Source organism: Odocoileus virginianus, chromosome 33 (genome assembly GCF_023699985.2).
Source record: "Odocoileus virginianus isolate 20LAN1187 ecotype Illinois chromosome 33, Ovbor_1.2, whole genome shotgun sequence".
Taxonomy (NCBI): domain Eukaryota; kingdom Metazoa; phylum Chordata; class Mammalia; order Artiodactyla; family Cervidae; genus Odocoileus; species Odocoileus virginianus.
In genome coordinates, this window is record NC_069706.1 from 18,734,566 (window position 1) to 18,749,116 (window position 14,551).

General features: G+C 41.0%; 1 protein-coding gene across 1 annotated transcript in view; it reads left to right on the plus strand.

Annotated features, from left to right (window-relative positions):
• The window catches only part of LOC110147413 (phospholipid-transporting ATPase ABCA3-like), a 227,198-nt gene that overhangs the window by 78,748 nt on the left and 133,899 nt on the right, over positions 1 to 14,551 (plus strand). The window contains exon 12 of the mRNA XM_070461131.1: positions 6,977 to 7,094. Within this exon, the coding sequence (XP_070317232.1) occupies positions 6,977 to 7,094 (118 nt within the window). The remainder of the gene's footprint in view (positions 1 to 6,976; positions 7,095 to 14,551) is intronic.

Sequence of the window (14,551 nt, forward strand, 5' to 3'; positions counted from 1 at the left end):
ATCTGAAGCATTCATAGAACATATAAATATATGTTCTGTATGTGATCTTATTTGCTCTACCCATTGTGCTTATTTTTAATCTCCTCCAATGGATTTGACAGCAAGTGATATTTGAATTTTGTAATAAAATTCTCTGAAGAAAATAAACTTGATAATGCAATAAGAACATTTGGTTGTGTGGTTGGAGAGGATAACATTAAAGGTAGTTAAAGCAAAACCTCTCTGAAGGGATAACCTTTGAACTAGAGAATGAGAAGAGTCAATTATTTGAAAAGCTAAAGGAAAAACACTCATGTTAGGAAAGTCACAAGTCTGAAAACCCTGAGGTGAGAAAGACTTTCATGTTGAAAGATTGCTGCTCCGAGCCATGAGCTCTGCCGGGATTCATGACCTCCAGAGAGAGTATTTTGATCTGGGGTCAGAGATGAGGCTCAATCACTAGGAGCTTTTGTGTAGCAAAGTTTTATTAAAGTATAAAAGGGATAGTAAAACCTTCCAACACAGACATCAGAAGGGGACAGAAAGAGTGCCCCCTTGCTAGTTTTTTAGCAAGGAGTTATAAATCTGTTACAAGTTGCTAATTAGATAAAAGAAACACCTCAAAACTGAGAGGGCTGCACCTGGCCCCTCTCTATCAGCATGCATTTTGAGATAGCATTGGCACAAGGTGAGTCATCCCCAGCCATAAAATAATTGACATGAATCTTGAAGAAAGGCATATTTCCAATCAAATACATAGTTTCATTAACAGAGCTTAAGAGAACATTTCCATGAGTAAGACATACTGGTTTGTAGAGCCATTAGCAGTTCAAGTTTTGAGAAAAAGGTTAGTCTTGGAGGAAATGGATTTGAAGAAAGGCAGATTCCAAGGCAAGTATATAGTTTCATTAAGATAGCTTAAGAAAAACATTTCCATAAGAAAAACACATTGGTTAGTTCAAGGTTTGAGAAAAGTTAAGTTCAAGTGGAACCAGGAGTTGTCATGACAGCATAGCATTAGGGAAAAAAGTCTGCCACTTGCAGTTCATTTCCTCCTGCCTCTTGGGGACTGCTAGTCTTCTTAACTGTTACCCTCTCAATGTGTTTGAGGATCAGAAAAAAAAAAAAATGGAGGCAAAAGAATGTTAGTAAATGGCTTCATTGGGAAGTCATTATTTGGCTAGAGGAATATATATATATATATGTGTGTGTGTATATATATATATATTTTTTTTAAGATCATTTTGACTACATCATGGGAAATGGGATGTTGGAAATTGAGGAGTTAGGAAGGCGAAGTGTAGGAAACAAAGACCAATGGTACTTTGCCTAAGAAATAATGATGATTGAACAAAGGTCATAGCAATACGTATTAAAAGAAATAGACAAATCCAAGATATTTTCCACAGAGTGGAGACTATTGGGGAATAAGTGGGCACTGAAGGAGAAGAAGGAAACTAGATAACAAATTATTAATAGAGCAATTAAATGTTAAATAACATAGACTTTTGCTGTTCTTACCAAGTTATAGTAGATTTTCTTAAATGTTTCTCCACTTGCTGTATTTTCTCAGATCAGTTTCTGGAGGCTTTAAATGGTTGTTTTTTGTTTGTTTGTTTGTTTGTTTTTCAGCTCCGAACTTCTTTTATTATTATTATTTTTTAACTGAAGGATAATTGCTTACAGAATTTTATAGTTTTCTGTCAAACCTCAACATGAAACATGTTTTTTTAATTTTTACCAGAATTTCTTGTTCCACTGTGGAGTGGGTCTATGGAGCTTTTCATGCTTACTTCCCAGAAATGAATCTTTTTATTGTCTTTTTTAATGGATTCAATTTTCTTAAGTTTTGTTTATAGTCTTTTTAATTAGGTTTTTTATGATAGATATTGGTCTCTTTTCATTTGTTGTAAGGTATTTTCTCATTTTGATACCAGGATAATGATAGCTTCATATAATGAGTTGGGAAGTATTTCCTCTTTTTCAATTTTCCAGAAGAGGTTTTGTACATGTATTATTTTGTATCTAATTACTTGGGGAATTTTCCTGAGATCTTTTTTTGTAATTAATTTCTAATTTAACTCTGATTATGGTCAAAGAAAGACACTTGTATGGTTTCAGTTCTTTTAAATGTATTGATTCTTATTTGTTTCAGTCAATCATCTGTCTAAATAAATTTTATAAGTACTTGAAAATAATGTGTAATCTGCTACTGTTAAGTGAATTGATACAAAAATGTCAATTAAGACAAGTTAGTTGTTAGCTCTTCAAGTATTCTATATCCTTACTGATTCTACATATTCTGACAGTTATTGAGAGGAAAGGATCAAAGTCTTTGAAAATAACTGCATTTTTCTATTTCTCTTTGTAGTTCTATTGATTGTTGCCTCATGTATTTTGAATTCTGTAATTGGGTATATAAACATTTAGTAATATCATGTCTTGTAATTTGAAATATTTAGTAATATTATGTCTTCTTGACTGCAGCACACTAGGCTGCCCTGCCCATCACCAACTCCCGGAACTTGCTAAATAAACATTTAGTAATATTATGATCTCTTTATGATTATAAAGTGACATTCTTATCTTTGGCAATATTTTTCTCTCTTAAATCTACTCTAATTGTTGTTTATGTAGCCACACCACTTACCTTTTATTATTATTATTGGATTCTGTTTTACTATAATAACACTAAGACTTTCAGGTTATTGGTTTTAATTTGCAAATTAAAATATTTTCTGAATGTCTATAATTTATTGTATTTGAAAAAACAGCATCATCTAGGCCATATCCATGTGTTTTTAAAACCAAACTGTTGTGGTTTTATTAACATCCAAAAAGCTAGTTATCCTACTTAAACTTGCCTGATTAATATATGTGTATACTATGGGGGCTTCCCAGGTGACATCAGAGGTAAAGAACCCACCTGCCAATACAGGAGACATGAGATGCACATTCGATCCCTGACTTGGGATGATCCCCTTGAGGAGGGCATAGCAACTCACTCCAGTATTCTTGCCTGGAAAATCCCATGGACAGAGGAAGCTAGCTGCTTCAGTCTGTGCGGTCACAAAGAGTCAGACACGACTGAAGTGACTTAGCACACATGTATAAATGTACATGTCAGTTCAGTTCAGTTCACTCAGTCTTATCCAACTCTTTGCGACCCCATGGACTGCAGCACACCAGGCTTCCCTGTCCATCACCAACTCCAGGAGCCTGCTAAAACTCATGTCCATCAAGTCGGTGATGCTATCCAACCATTTCATCCTCTGTTGTCCTCTTCTCCTCCTGCCTTCAATCTTTCCCAGCATCAGAGTCTTTTCCAGTGAGTGAGTTCTTTGCATCAGGTAGCCAAAGTATTGGAGTTTCAGTTTCAGCATCAGTCCTTCCAATGAATATTCAGGACTGACTTCCTTTAAGGATTGACTGGTTTGATCTCCTTGTAGTCCAAGGGACTCTCAAAAGTCTTCTCCAACACCACAGTTCAAAAGCTTCAATTCTTGGGTGCTCAACTTTCTTTATAGTCCAACTCTCACATCTATACACGACTACTGGAAAAACCATAGCTTTGACTAGACCGACCTTTGTTGGCATAGTAATGTCTTTACTTTTTAATATGCTGTCTAGGTTGGTCACAGTTTTTCTTCCAAGGAGCAAGCTTCGTTTAATTTCATGGTTTCAGTCACCATCTGCAGTGACTTTGGAGCCCCCAAAAATAAAGTCTCTCACTGTTTCCATTGTTTCCCTATCTATTTGCCATGACATGATGGGACCAGATCCCATGATCTTTGTTTTTTAAATGTTGAGTTTTAAGCCAGATTTTTCACTCACCTCTTTCATTTCCATAAAGAGGCTCTTTAGTTTCTTTTCACTTTCTGCCATAAAAGTGCTGTCATCTACGTATCTGAGGTTATTGATATTTCTCCTGGTAATCTTGATTCCAGTTTGTGTTTCATCCAGCCTGGCATTTCACATGATGTACTCTGCATATAAGTTAAATCAGCAGGGTGTCAATATACAGTCTTGATGTAGTCTTCTCCCAATTTGGAACCAGTTGATTGTTCCATGTCCGGTTCTAACTGTTGCTTCTGGACCTGCATACAGGTTTCTCAGGAGGCAGGTAAGGTGGTCTGGTATTCCCATCGGTTGAAGAATTTTCCACATTTTGTTGTGATCTACACAATCAAAGGCTTTGGCGTAATCAATAAAGCAGGAGTAGATGTTTTTCTGGTATTCTCTTGCTGTTTTGATGATCCAGTGGATGTTGGAAATTTGATTTCTGGTTCCTCTGCCTTTTGTAAACCCAGCTTGAACATCTGGAAATTCACGGTTCATGTACTGTTGAAGCCTGGCTTAGAGAATTTTGAGCATTACTTTGCTAGCATGTGAGATGAATGTAATTGTGGGATAGTTTGAAAAGTCTTTGGTATAGCCTTTCTTTGGGATTGGAATGAAAACTGACCTTTTCCAGTCCTGTGACCACTCCTGAGTTTTGCAAATTTGCTGGCACATGGAGTGCAGCACTTTCACAGCATCATCTTTTAGGGTTTGAAATCCTAAAACAACAATCCTTCCAATGAATATTCAGAGTTGACTTCCTTTACAACTGACTGGTTTGATCTCCTTGCTGCCCAAGGGACTCTCAAGAACTTTCTCCAGCACCACATTTCAAAAGCATCAGTTCTTCAGTGCTCAGCCTTCTTTGTGGCTCAACTCTCACATCCGCATATGACTACTAGAAAAACCATAGCTTTGACTATACAAGACTTTGTGGCAAAGTGATGTCTCTGCTTTGTATTATGCTATCTAGATTTGTCATAGCTTTTCTTCCAAAAAGCAAGCATCTTTTAGTTTCATAGCTGCAGTCATTGTCCACAGGGATTTTGGAGCCCAAGAAAATAAAGTCTGTCACTGTTTCTACTTCTATTGCCATGAAATGATGGGACTGGATGCCATGGTCTTAGTTTGTTGAATGTTGTCTTTAGCAGCTTTTTCACTCTCCTCTTTCACCTTCACCCAGAGGCTCTAGTTCCTCTTCACTTTCTGCCATTAGTGTGGTATCATCTGCATATCTGAGGTTGTTGATATTTCTCCAGCACTCTTGACTCCAGCTTGTGTTTCATCCAGTCCAGCATTTCACATGATGTATTCTGCATATAAGTTAAATAAGCAGAGCGACAATATACGGCTTTGATGTACTCCTTTCCCAATTTTGAACCAGTCCATTGTTCCATGTCCGGTTCTAACTGTTGCTTCTTGACCTGGATACAGGTTTCTCAGGAGACAGGTAAGGTGATCTGGTAGTCCCATCTCTTGAAGAATTTTCCAAAGTTTGTTGTGATCCACACAGTCAAAGGCTTTAGTGTAGTCAATGAAGCAGAAGTAGATTTTTTTCTGGAATTCTCTTGTTTTTTCTATAATCCAGCAGATGTTGACAATTTGGTCTCTGGTTCCTCTGCCTTTTCAAAACCCAACTTGTACATCAGGAAGTTCTCAGTTCATATACTGTTGAAGCCTAGCTTGAAGGATTCTGAGCATTATCTTGCTAACATGTGAAATGAGTACATTTGTGTGGTAGTTTGAACATTATTTGACATTGCCCTTCTTTGGGATTAAAATGAAAACCATCCTTTTCCAGTCCTGAGGCCACTTCTGAGTTTTCCAAATTTGCTGCCATATTGAGGGTGGCACTTTGACAGAATCTTTTAGGATTTTAAATAGCTGTAATTCCATCACCTCTGTTAGCTTTATTTGTAATGATGCTCTCTAAGGCCCTCTTGACTTTGCTCTCCAAGATGTCTGGTTCTAGGTGAGTGATCACACCATCGTGGTTATATGGGTCGTTAAGATGTTTTTTGTATAGTTCTGTGTATTCTTGCCATCTCTTAATATCTTCTGCTTCTGCTAGGTCCATACCATTTCTGTCCTTTATTGTGTCCATCTGTGCATGAAATGTTCCCTTGGTATCTCTGATTTTCTTGAAGGATAATTGCTCTACAATATTGTGTTGGTTTTTGCCATACATCACCCTCTTCTATGTGGATATTTTTCAGAAGTAAATACTGTAGTACTACACAGTCTATGGTTGGTTGAATCAGTCAATATGCAGGAAGTACAGATATGGAAGACCAACTATAAATTATATGTGAATTAACCCCCACATTGTTCAAAAGTCAACTATAGTGGAAATTTTCAAAAGACCCTTCTGAAAGGTTGTCAAGCATGTTTTATAAAGGATCAAATAAATATTTTAGGCTCCATGATCCACATAGAGTGTCTGTTATGTATTCTTTTTGTATTTTTTACCAAGTCTTTAAAAGTATAAAAAGCTGTTCCTAGTTTTTTTGCCATACAAAAACAGATAATGGGCCGTATTTGAGCTGCTGTTTGGAATCTTAAGAATTTCTTGGCATGCTTTTGAAGTGAAGTGAAAGTTGCTCAGTCATATCTGACTCTCTGTGATCCCTTGGACTATACAGTCCATGGAATTCTCCAAGCCAGAATACTGGAGTGGGTAGCCTTTCCCTTCTCCAGGGGATCTTCCCAACTCAAGGATTGAATCCAGGTCTTCCGCATTGCAGACAAATTCTTTACCAGCTGAGCCATCAGGCTTTTATCATTAACTAAACTTCTGGCTGAAATCATGGCATCAACTTTTCCAATCATTGGTGGCAGTTTCTGTGAGCTTTCTTAGATCCTGCTACAGTTTAGTAAACCCACAATTACAATATGATATTCTTTATACATAAAATATAAAGAAGTCTCCATTTTCCTTACCAAGTGTAAATAGATATACATACCACCAGGACTTCATATTTATTTTGACCAGTGTACAAACTCAGTGCACCTACACGTATAGTTCGTTGTTCACAGTATCATCTTCTTTATACAATGTGAGTTTGATGATATGATGTTTCTTCTAAGGATAGGATGTAAGTGTCTTTCATAAGTGATAAGCGATAAATATCAAGTTATTCTTTTCTTTATTCCCCAGGAATTAGGTGACAAATTAGTAATAAACAATATGTCTTTGAATTTATATAAGGGGCAGATCACTGTTCTCCTGGGACAAAACGGGGCAGGAAAAACCACAGCCCTGTCTATTCTCACAGGTATGTGTTTGGCTCTATCCAAAGCAGCAGTCAAGTTCCTTCTAAACTTTAAATCAATCAACAGCCTTTAGTGTTAAAGTATGTTGTCACTTCAGTGTTGTAGTTATTATTACAGTTTTAATTATTTAAAACCAAGATGCTCACATGATATAATACATTAATTTAACCAGTTAAAAATGTGCCTGCTCTTTTTCTAGGAATAGATATCACAGTGGTGATTTCAAAGTTGTTACATTCAGTTTTATACTCTGGTACAGATACAGACAAAAATGTGAAACATACAACACACCATAAATGAAAAGGAAGATGTAGAATCCACAAGAATGACACCTAACCTGTTTTGGGCATGATGAATAGGGTAGTGACATCAATATGAGGCAAATAGGAGATATAAAGAGCTATGATGGAAAGGAAAGAAGAACATTATATAAGCAAAGACTAGAAAACTGAAGAGCAGGGAAGAGACACATGACTAGACTATGAAAGGAATGTAAATAATGGCAAAAGACGAAGATGGATGAATAATCAAAAGGTCAAATCATAAAAGAATTGGGGGAAGCCATGCATTAAAGTTTAGAATTTATTCTGAGAGCAATGAAAAGTCATAAAAGGGTATTTTATGAAGGTTTATACTTTAGAAATATTGCATTCACTAAAAAGAAAGAATGGATAAAGAATACTAGGGACCATTAGAACAATGAACTGTATATTGAGTATATGTCCTAGAGGCTCGAGCAGGGCTGAGCCAGTACTCAAGATAAAAACAGCCTCTGTTTGTTACAAAAGTGATGCCAAAACTAACAGGAGGGCAGACAGTACTCCTGTTCTCTGCTGTTTTGTGTATTTGAACTGACTCCCTCTATGTCTATTAAAACCTTTCTTAGAAGAATGACTGCCTGGCTAACACAAGGTCATGATTCAAGTCATCATTACCATCATTATAATATTAATTTATGCATAATATATATAGTTAATATGCTTTATATAATTTGTCCTGGAATACACGCCATGCTTTATTTTTCTTTTATTGTGGTTAGAACATTTTTTTTTTACAAAATATTATTTTAGTTTCAGTCCCTATGACATAGTGATTTATGTTTCCACAAACTGTGGAAAATTCTTAAAGAGATGGGCATACCAGACCACCCTACCTGCCTCCTGAGGAACCTGTATCCAGGTCAAGAAGCCGCAGTTCAAACTGGACATGGAACAACCGACTGGTTCCAAAGCGGGAAAGCAGTACATCAAGGCTGTATGTTGTCACCCTGCTTACTTAACTTATATGCAGAGTACATCATGAGAAACGCTGGGCTGGATGAAGCACAAGCTGGAATCAAGATTGCCAGGAGAAATACCAATAACCTCAGATATGCAGATGACACCCCCCTTATGGCAGAAAGAGAAGAGGAATTAAGGAGCCGCATGATGAAGGTGAAAGAGGAGAGTGAAAAAACTGGCTTAAAACTCAACATTCAAATAACTAAAGTTGTTATAGAAACCATGGCAAGGGAAAGAGACAAGTGGCACTCAAAAGATGCAGAACAGCAGGGTTAATTCAGCACTGATGCCGGCTCCGCGTAGTCGCCTCCGAAGGCTGAGCACCCAGGCTTTGTCCTGGGTATCTTTTATACATCATAAGCTTCCCACTCAAACAGCTCAGATCCCTCCCCTCACCAGGTAGTCCAAGTTCCCACGGATATAACGAGCAAGCTGTTAACACAAAATAACGGAAGGGAAAGCAAAAGGTTGTTACTTAATTGGGGGCTTTATCTCACTCCCATCTCATCCCCATCTCTTGATGTTTAGGGTGCATCTGCAGCCATCAGAGAACACCATCTTCTGGCCCTTGCTGGTATCCCTTTAAAAGCAGCAATTGGATGGCCATCCTCCATTCGACAGCTGTCTCTGTGAAACCTGTTACAACTCTGATTAGGAGGGGTATGAAACCAGGAAGGAGCAGACATCCAGAGAGTATGACTACGACCATCCCAATCATTTTTTTAAACCAACCTAGTGGGGGGGGCCTGGTGGGCTGCCAGGCTCTATGGGGTCTATGGGATTGCACAGAGTTGGACACGACTGAAGTGACTTAGCAGCAGCAGCAGCTAAGAGAACCATCCTCCAAAGAGGCCATTCACTCTGAGGGCTCTAATTTTTCCCTTCCAGTAATTTTCCCTTCCCTAGTGCATGGGGAAGCTGAACTACAACATGCAGCCAGTTGGTATATATAGTAAGTGAATCCTCAGACCCATTTCCTTTCATGGTAGAAAGATTCCATACATTCAAAACAATCATCCTGACTCTCAGATGAGAAGGGGATTTTACAACTTAACAGAACTATAAAGCAAAAATATGCTGTTTTCATATTTAAGCTGATCACAGTAGGGGGAGATTCCAAAAAACAAGAACTATGAAGAAGTAGGCAAAGCAGAGGGAAAGTTTTAGGATCCAAGTCTACTCTTGGGGGGAAAACAGAGTAAAGCCCAATTCTGAATAAGATGAATAAGGGGAGTCCCAGTCCAATTGATAATCAATATGGCCTTTTGTCCATCCTGTTGGTTCCTCAAGCTTCAGCCTTGTGTTGACTGACCAGCTTCTGATGTGACCAGATCAGGGCTTCAGGGTGGTTGTTTCCTTCTTCACAAGGTCAGGCACAAGGATTGCTCTGGACTGAGGGCCATTTCCCACTTCTCTCAGCTAGCAGACAGACTTGCAGGTTTGACTCTGGAGTAATGGATCCAAGTTTATTCCTGCACCTTGAGAGCAGTGGGAGGAGTTAAGATTACAGAATAGGGCCCTTTCCACATGGGTTTTAAAGGCTCTCTTTTCCAATCCTTTACCCATACTTGATCTTTTGGTTGGTGGGGATGTACTGTTATGCCTAAGGATATGGGTATTATATCAATTGTCCATTCATGTATTTGAGAGGTTGTGTATCCTAACCTTTGTAGCTGCCTATATAAGTCCAAGTTCCCCAGTTCCCTGGTGTACCCCCTTAAGTTGACTAATGAGAGTGGTCGTCCATACAGGATTTCAAATGGTGAAAACCCTATCCCTGCCTGGGCTGAACACCTCACCTTTAAGGAGGGCCACAGGTAACATGTCTACTGTAAGCTGGTCAACATGTCAACATGTAAGCTGGTCTCCTGGCAGTTTTGCTAGGGTTTGTTTGAGAGTTTGATTCATGCTTTCCACTTTCCCTGAGCTCTGGGGACGGTAGGCAGTATGCAATTTCCACTGGATTTTCAAAGCCTTTGCCACCTGTTGAACTGTCTCAGCTACAAATGCCGGTCCATTGTCCGACCCTGTGATCAGAGACATTCCATACCTGAGGACAATGTCTTTCAGGAGTGTCTTGGTTACTTCTCTTGCTTTTTCAGTTTGGGTAGGAAAGGCTTTCCCACCCAGCCTGAAAAGGTGCAGATAAAAACTAAAAGGTATCTAAATCCTCGACTTGGGGTGATTTCAGGGAAATCTACTTCCATATCCTCAAAGGGGGATAGTCCACAATGTTGTGCCCCTGCTGGCCTACTAGGCCCCTGGCAGGCATTATTTTGTAAGCCGGTTACACATTGCTGGGAGACAGCAGAACAGAGTGTGGGGAGATGAGCACTGAGATAGTACCAGCCTAGCAAAGTCTCTGAGGTGGCATTGCCCACATGAATCAGTTTATGTTGCTGGTGGACCAGCTTGTAGGCTAGCTGTTCTGGAACATAGACTTGGTGGTCCTGTGTGATCCAACATTCCATCTTGGCCTTGGTTCCCCCTTCCTTTTTTATCCATTTTTCCTCCTCAGGAGAGTACCTAGGGGCAGCTCGTATCTTCAGGGCTAGCAGGACTTTCGGTTTGTCTGGCTGCTGTCCCCAGGCAGCCTCCTTGGTGGCTGCATCAGCGTGGCGGTTCCCTTTGGCCCCCGGGTCACCTCCCTTTTGGTGGCCTTTGCAGTGGACAACTGCCACTTCTTTTGGTTCCCATACTACTTCCAGAAGTTTCAGGATTTTTGGTTTGGTTTTTAATCCCTTTTCCTTCTGCTGTAAGGAGTCCTCTTTCCTTGGATAAGGCTCCGTGGACATGTAGAGTAACACAAGCATACCACAAGTCAGTATAGATGTTGACTCCCTGGTCTTGGCTGAGTTCCAGAGCCCTGATTAATGCCCATAACTCTGCTCTCTGCACTGACTGTCCTTGAGGAAGCACCTCTGCTTCTGCCACTTCGGAATCAGACACCACAGCACACCTAGCCATCCTGTTCACATTTTCCATGAAGCTGCTACCATCAGTGTATAGGACCAGGTCAGGGTTGTTGAGTGGCTTGACAGTCAGGTCTGGTCTACTAGAAAATACTTCATCTAGTATTTCCAAGCAGTCATTGTCCAAGGGCCCTGCTTCATCTGGTAGGAAGGTAGCTGGGTTTAAAGTCCGTACAACTTCCAGTTTTACCCATGAATTTTCACATAATAACCCTTGATACTGAGTCATCTGTGCATGCATGAGCCAATGGTGGCCTCTGCTATATCCATCAGGGTTGCAACTGAATGTGGGACCTTAACATTTATGTTTTGCCCCAATGTTAATCTGTCAGCCTCCCTCACTAACAAGGTAGTGGCTGCTGGTGCTTGGAGGCAGGGTGGCCATTTGGCCACAACCGAATTGATCTGTTTAGACAAGTAGGCCACCAGCCTTTGCCAAGGTCCGAATTCTTGGGTCAAGACTCCCAAGGCCATTTTGTTCTTGTTATGAACAGAGATTGAACTCTGGTTACATCAGGAAGCTTTAGGGTTCGGACCTCGGAGATTTTTGCCTTAACTGTTTGAAATGCCACCTCTTGGCTTGGTCCCCTTTCAAGGGGAGCCTTTTCCTCCCCTTTCAGAGCCTGATATAGGTGCCTGACCAGGTCTGAAAATCCAGGAATCCATATCCTGCAGAATCCTGCTGCTCCCAGGAACTCATGGATCTTCCGGCTAGTAGTAGGGGTAGGGATGGCGCAAACTGCTTCTTTCAGTTTCGAGCATTCGCCGGCCCCACATGATGTTGAAACCTAGATATTTGACTCGTCTTTTACAGACTTGTGCCTTTTTCTCTGATACCTGGTGCCCAGCTTCCATTAACAAGGAGAGGGGGGCCTTTGTTCCTTCTAAGCATCAAGCCTGTGTTGTACTGGCCAGCAGAAGGTCATCGACGTATTGCAGCAGGACACAGTGTAATATATCCTAGTCGGCGGCCAAAGCTTCGCTGAAGAGAGTAGGGGAGTTCTTGAGCCCCTGAGGAAGTCTCATCCAAGTGAGCTGTTTCTTGTTCCCCTTGTGTGGTTTTTCCCATTCAAAGGCAAATAGTGGTTGGCTGACAGGTGCAACCCAGAGGCAGAAGAAGGCACCTTTCAAGTCCAAGCGAGTAAATCATTCAGCTCTGGAAGGGATCAGTCCTAGCAGAGTGCATGGAGTAGACACTGCCAGGTGCAAACTAGCTGTTGGCTTGGTTACAGCTCTTAAATCCTGAACCGGATGGTAGTCACACGTACCTGTCTTCTTCACAGGTAGTAATGGGGTGTTCCAGAGTGATTGGCATTTCATCAGAAGTCCGTGTTGGAGTAGTCTGTCTGAATGAGCCTGGATTCCCAATCAGGCCTCCCAGGGCATTGGATACTGTCACAGTTTTACAGGCTGAGCTCCCAGTTTCAGATAAATGAGGATGGGAGCATAGTGTTTTCCCAGACCTAGAGGATTTTTCTTGGCCCAAACTAGTGGGTACTCAGTCTCTAATTCAGGAGGAATGGTCCTTTCTCCTGGAGGGGAAGAGGTGCCATTCTTCTTCTCTCCTTATAGCGAGAGTCGTAATCAAGGAGGAGGGCGGTCCTGCTAGCTTTAGCTGAGTTGACCTGTCGACAGAAAAGGAAATCTGGGCCCCCATCTTAGCAAGCAGGTCTCTTCCCATCAAGGGAATAGGGCAGTTGGGCAGGTAGAAAAATTCATGCACTACCTCATGGTCACCCAGTCAGCATTGTCGAGGGCTGCAAAACGGCCTATGAGTCTGGGCACCTGTGGCCCCACTGATGGTAGTTTCTTTTCCCAGGAAGGGGCCTATCTACTGGGTGACCACTGAATGTTCAGTGCCTGTATCCACCGTAAAGTCCGTTGGATGGCCCCCTACTTTAATTCTGATCATGGGCTCTTGGGGGCACAGTTGAAGAGAGCCCAGTCCCCTGTACTCAGATTCTGCTCCATCAAGCCCAATCAGATTAGTGCTGGGTGGCTCAGATTGATATCGGCTTGGGAGGCCGGCAGCTTTGGTTTTCTTTTCAGGGCAACTGGGGCACTCATTTTTCCAGTGTCCCTTTTCCTTGGAATAGACATACTGATCTTGGCTGAGGGGAACTCTCCTTTTTGGATCTGGACCTCTTGCCTTATGGGGTGGTCCTGCCAGGGGGTGCAGGCTTTAACAGGGCACCTGCCAAGAGTGTGGCTTCTTGCTTCATCTTCTTTTCCACTTCTCAGCATGCTGTTTGGTCACAATTGACAAAGACTTTGATGGCTATTTCTAGCCGTTCTGTGGCATTTTTACCTGCAAACCCTTCTAACTCTGTAATTTTTTTCAGATGTCCAATTGGGCCTGTCCCGCAAAGACTGCATTTATCATCCATTGATTTTCAGGGGCTTCAGGAACAAAGGGGTGAACACCCAAAAGGCCTCACACAGCCTTTCACCTGGCTTTTGCAGCACCTCAGTAATCTTAGCCATGTTAGTAGGCTTCTTTTTTTTTTTTCCATTTATTTTTATTAGTTGGAGGCTAATTACTTCACAACATTGCAGTGGTTTTTGTCATACATTGAAATGAATTAGCCATGGATTTACATGTATTCCCCATCCCAGTCCCCCCTCCCATCTCCCTCTCCACCCGATCCCTCTGGGTCTTCCCAGTGCACCAGGCCCGAGCACTTGTCTTATGCATCCAACCTGGGCTGGTGATCTGTTTCACCCTAGATAATATACATGTTTCGATGCTGTTCTCTTGAAACATCCCACCCTTGCCTTCTCCCACAGAGTCCACAAGTCTGTTCTATACATCTGAGTCTCTTTTTCTGTTTTGCATATAGGGTTATCGTTACCATCTTTCTAAATTCCATATATGTGTGTTAGTATACTGTAATGGTCTTTATCTTTCTGGCTTACTTCGCTCTGTATAACGGGCTCCAGTTTCATCCATCTCATTAGAACTGATTCAAATGAGTTCTTTTTAATGGCTGAGTAATATTCCATGGTGTATATGTACCACAGCTTCCTCATCCATTCGTCTGCTGATGGGCATCTAGGTTGCTTCCATGTCCTGGCTATTATAAACAGTGCTGCAATGAACATTGGGGTGCACGTGTCTCTTTCAGATCTGGTTTCCTCAGTGTGTATGCCCAGAAGTGGGATTGCTGGCTCATATGGCAGTTCTATTTCCAGCTTTTAAAGAAATCT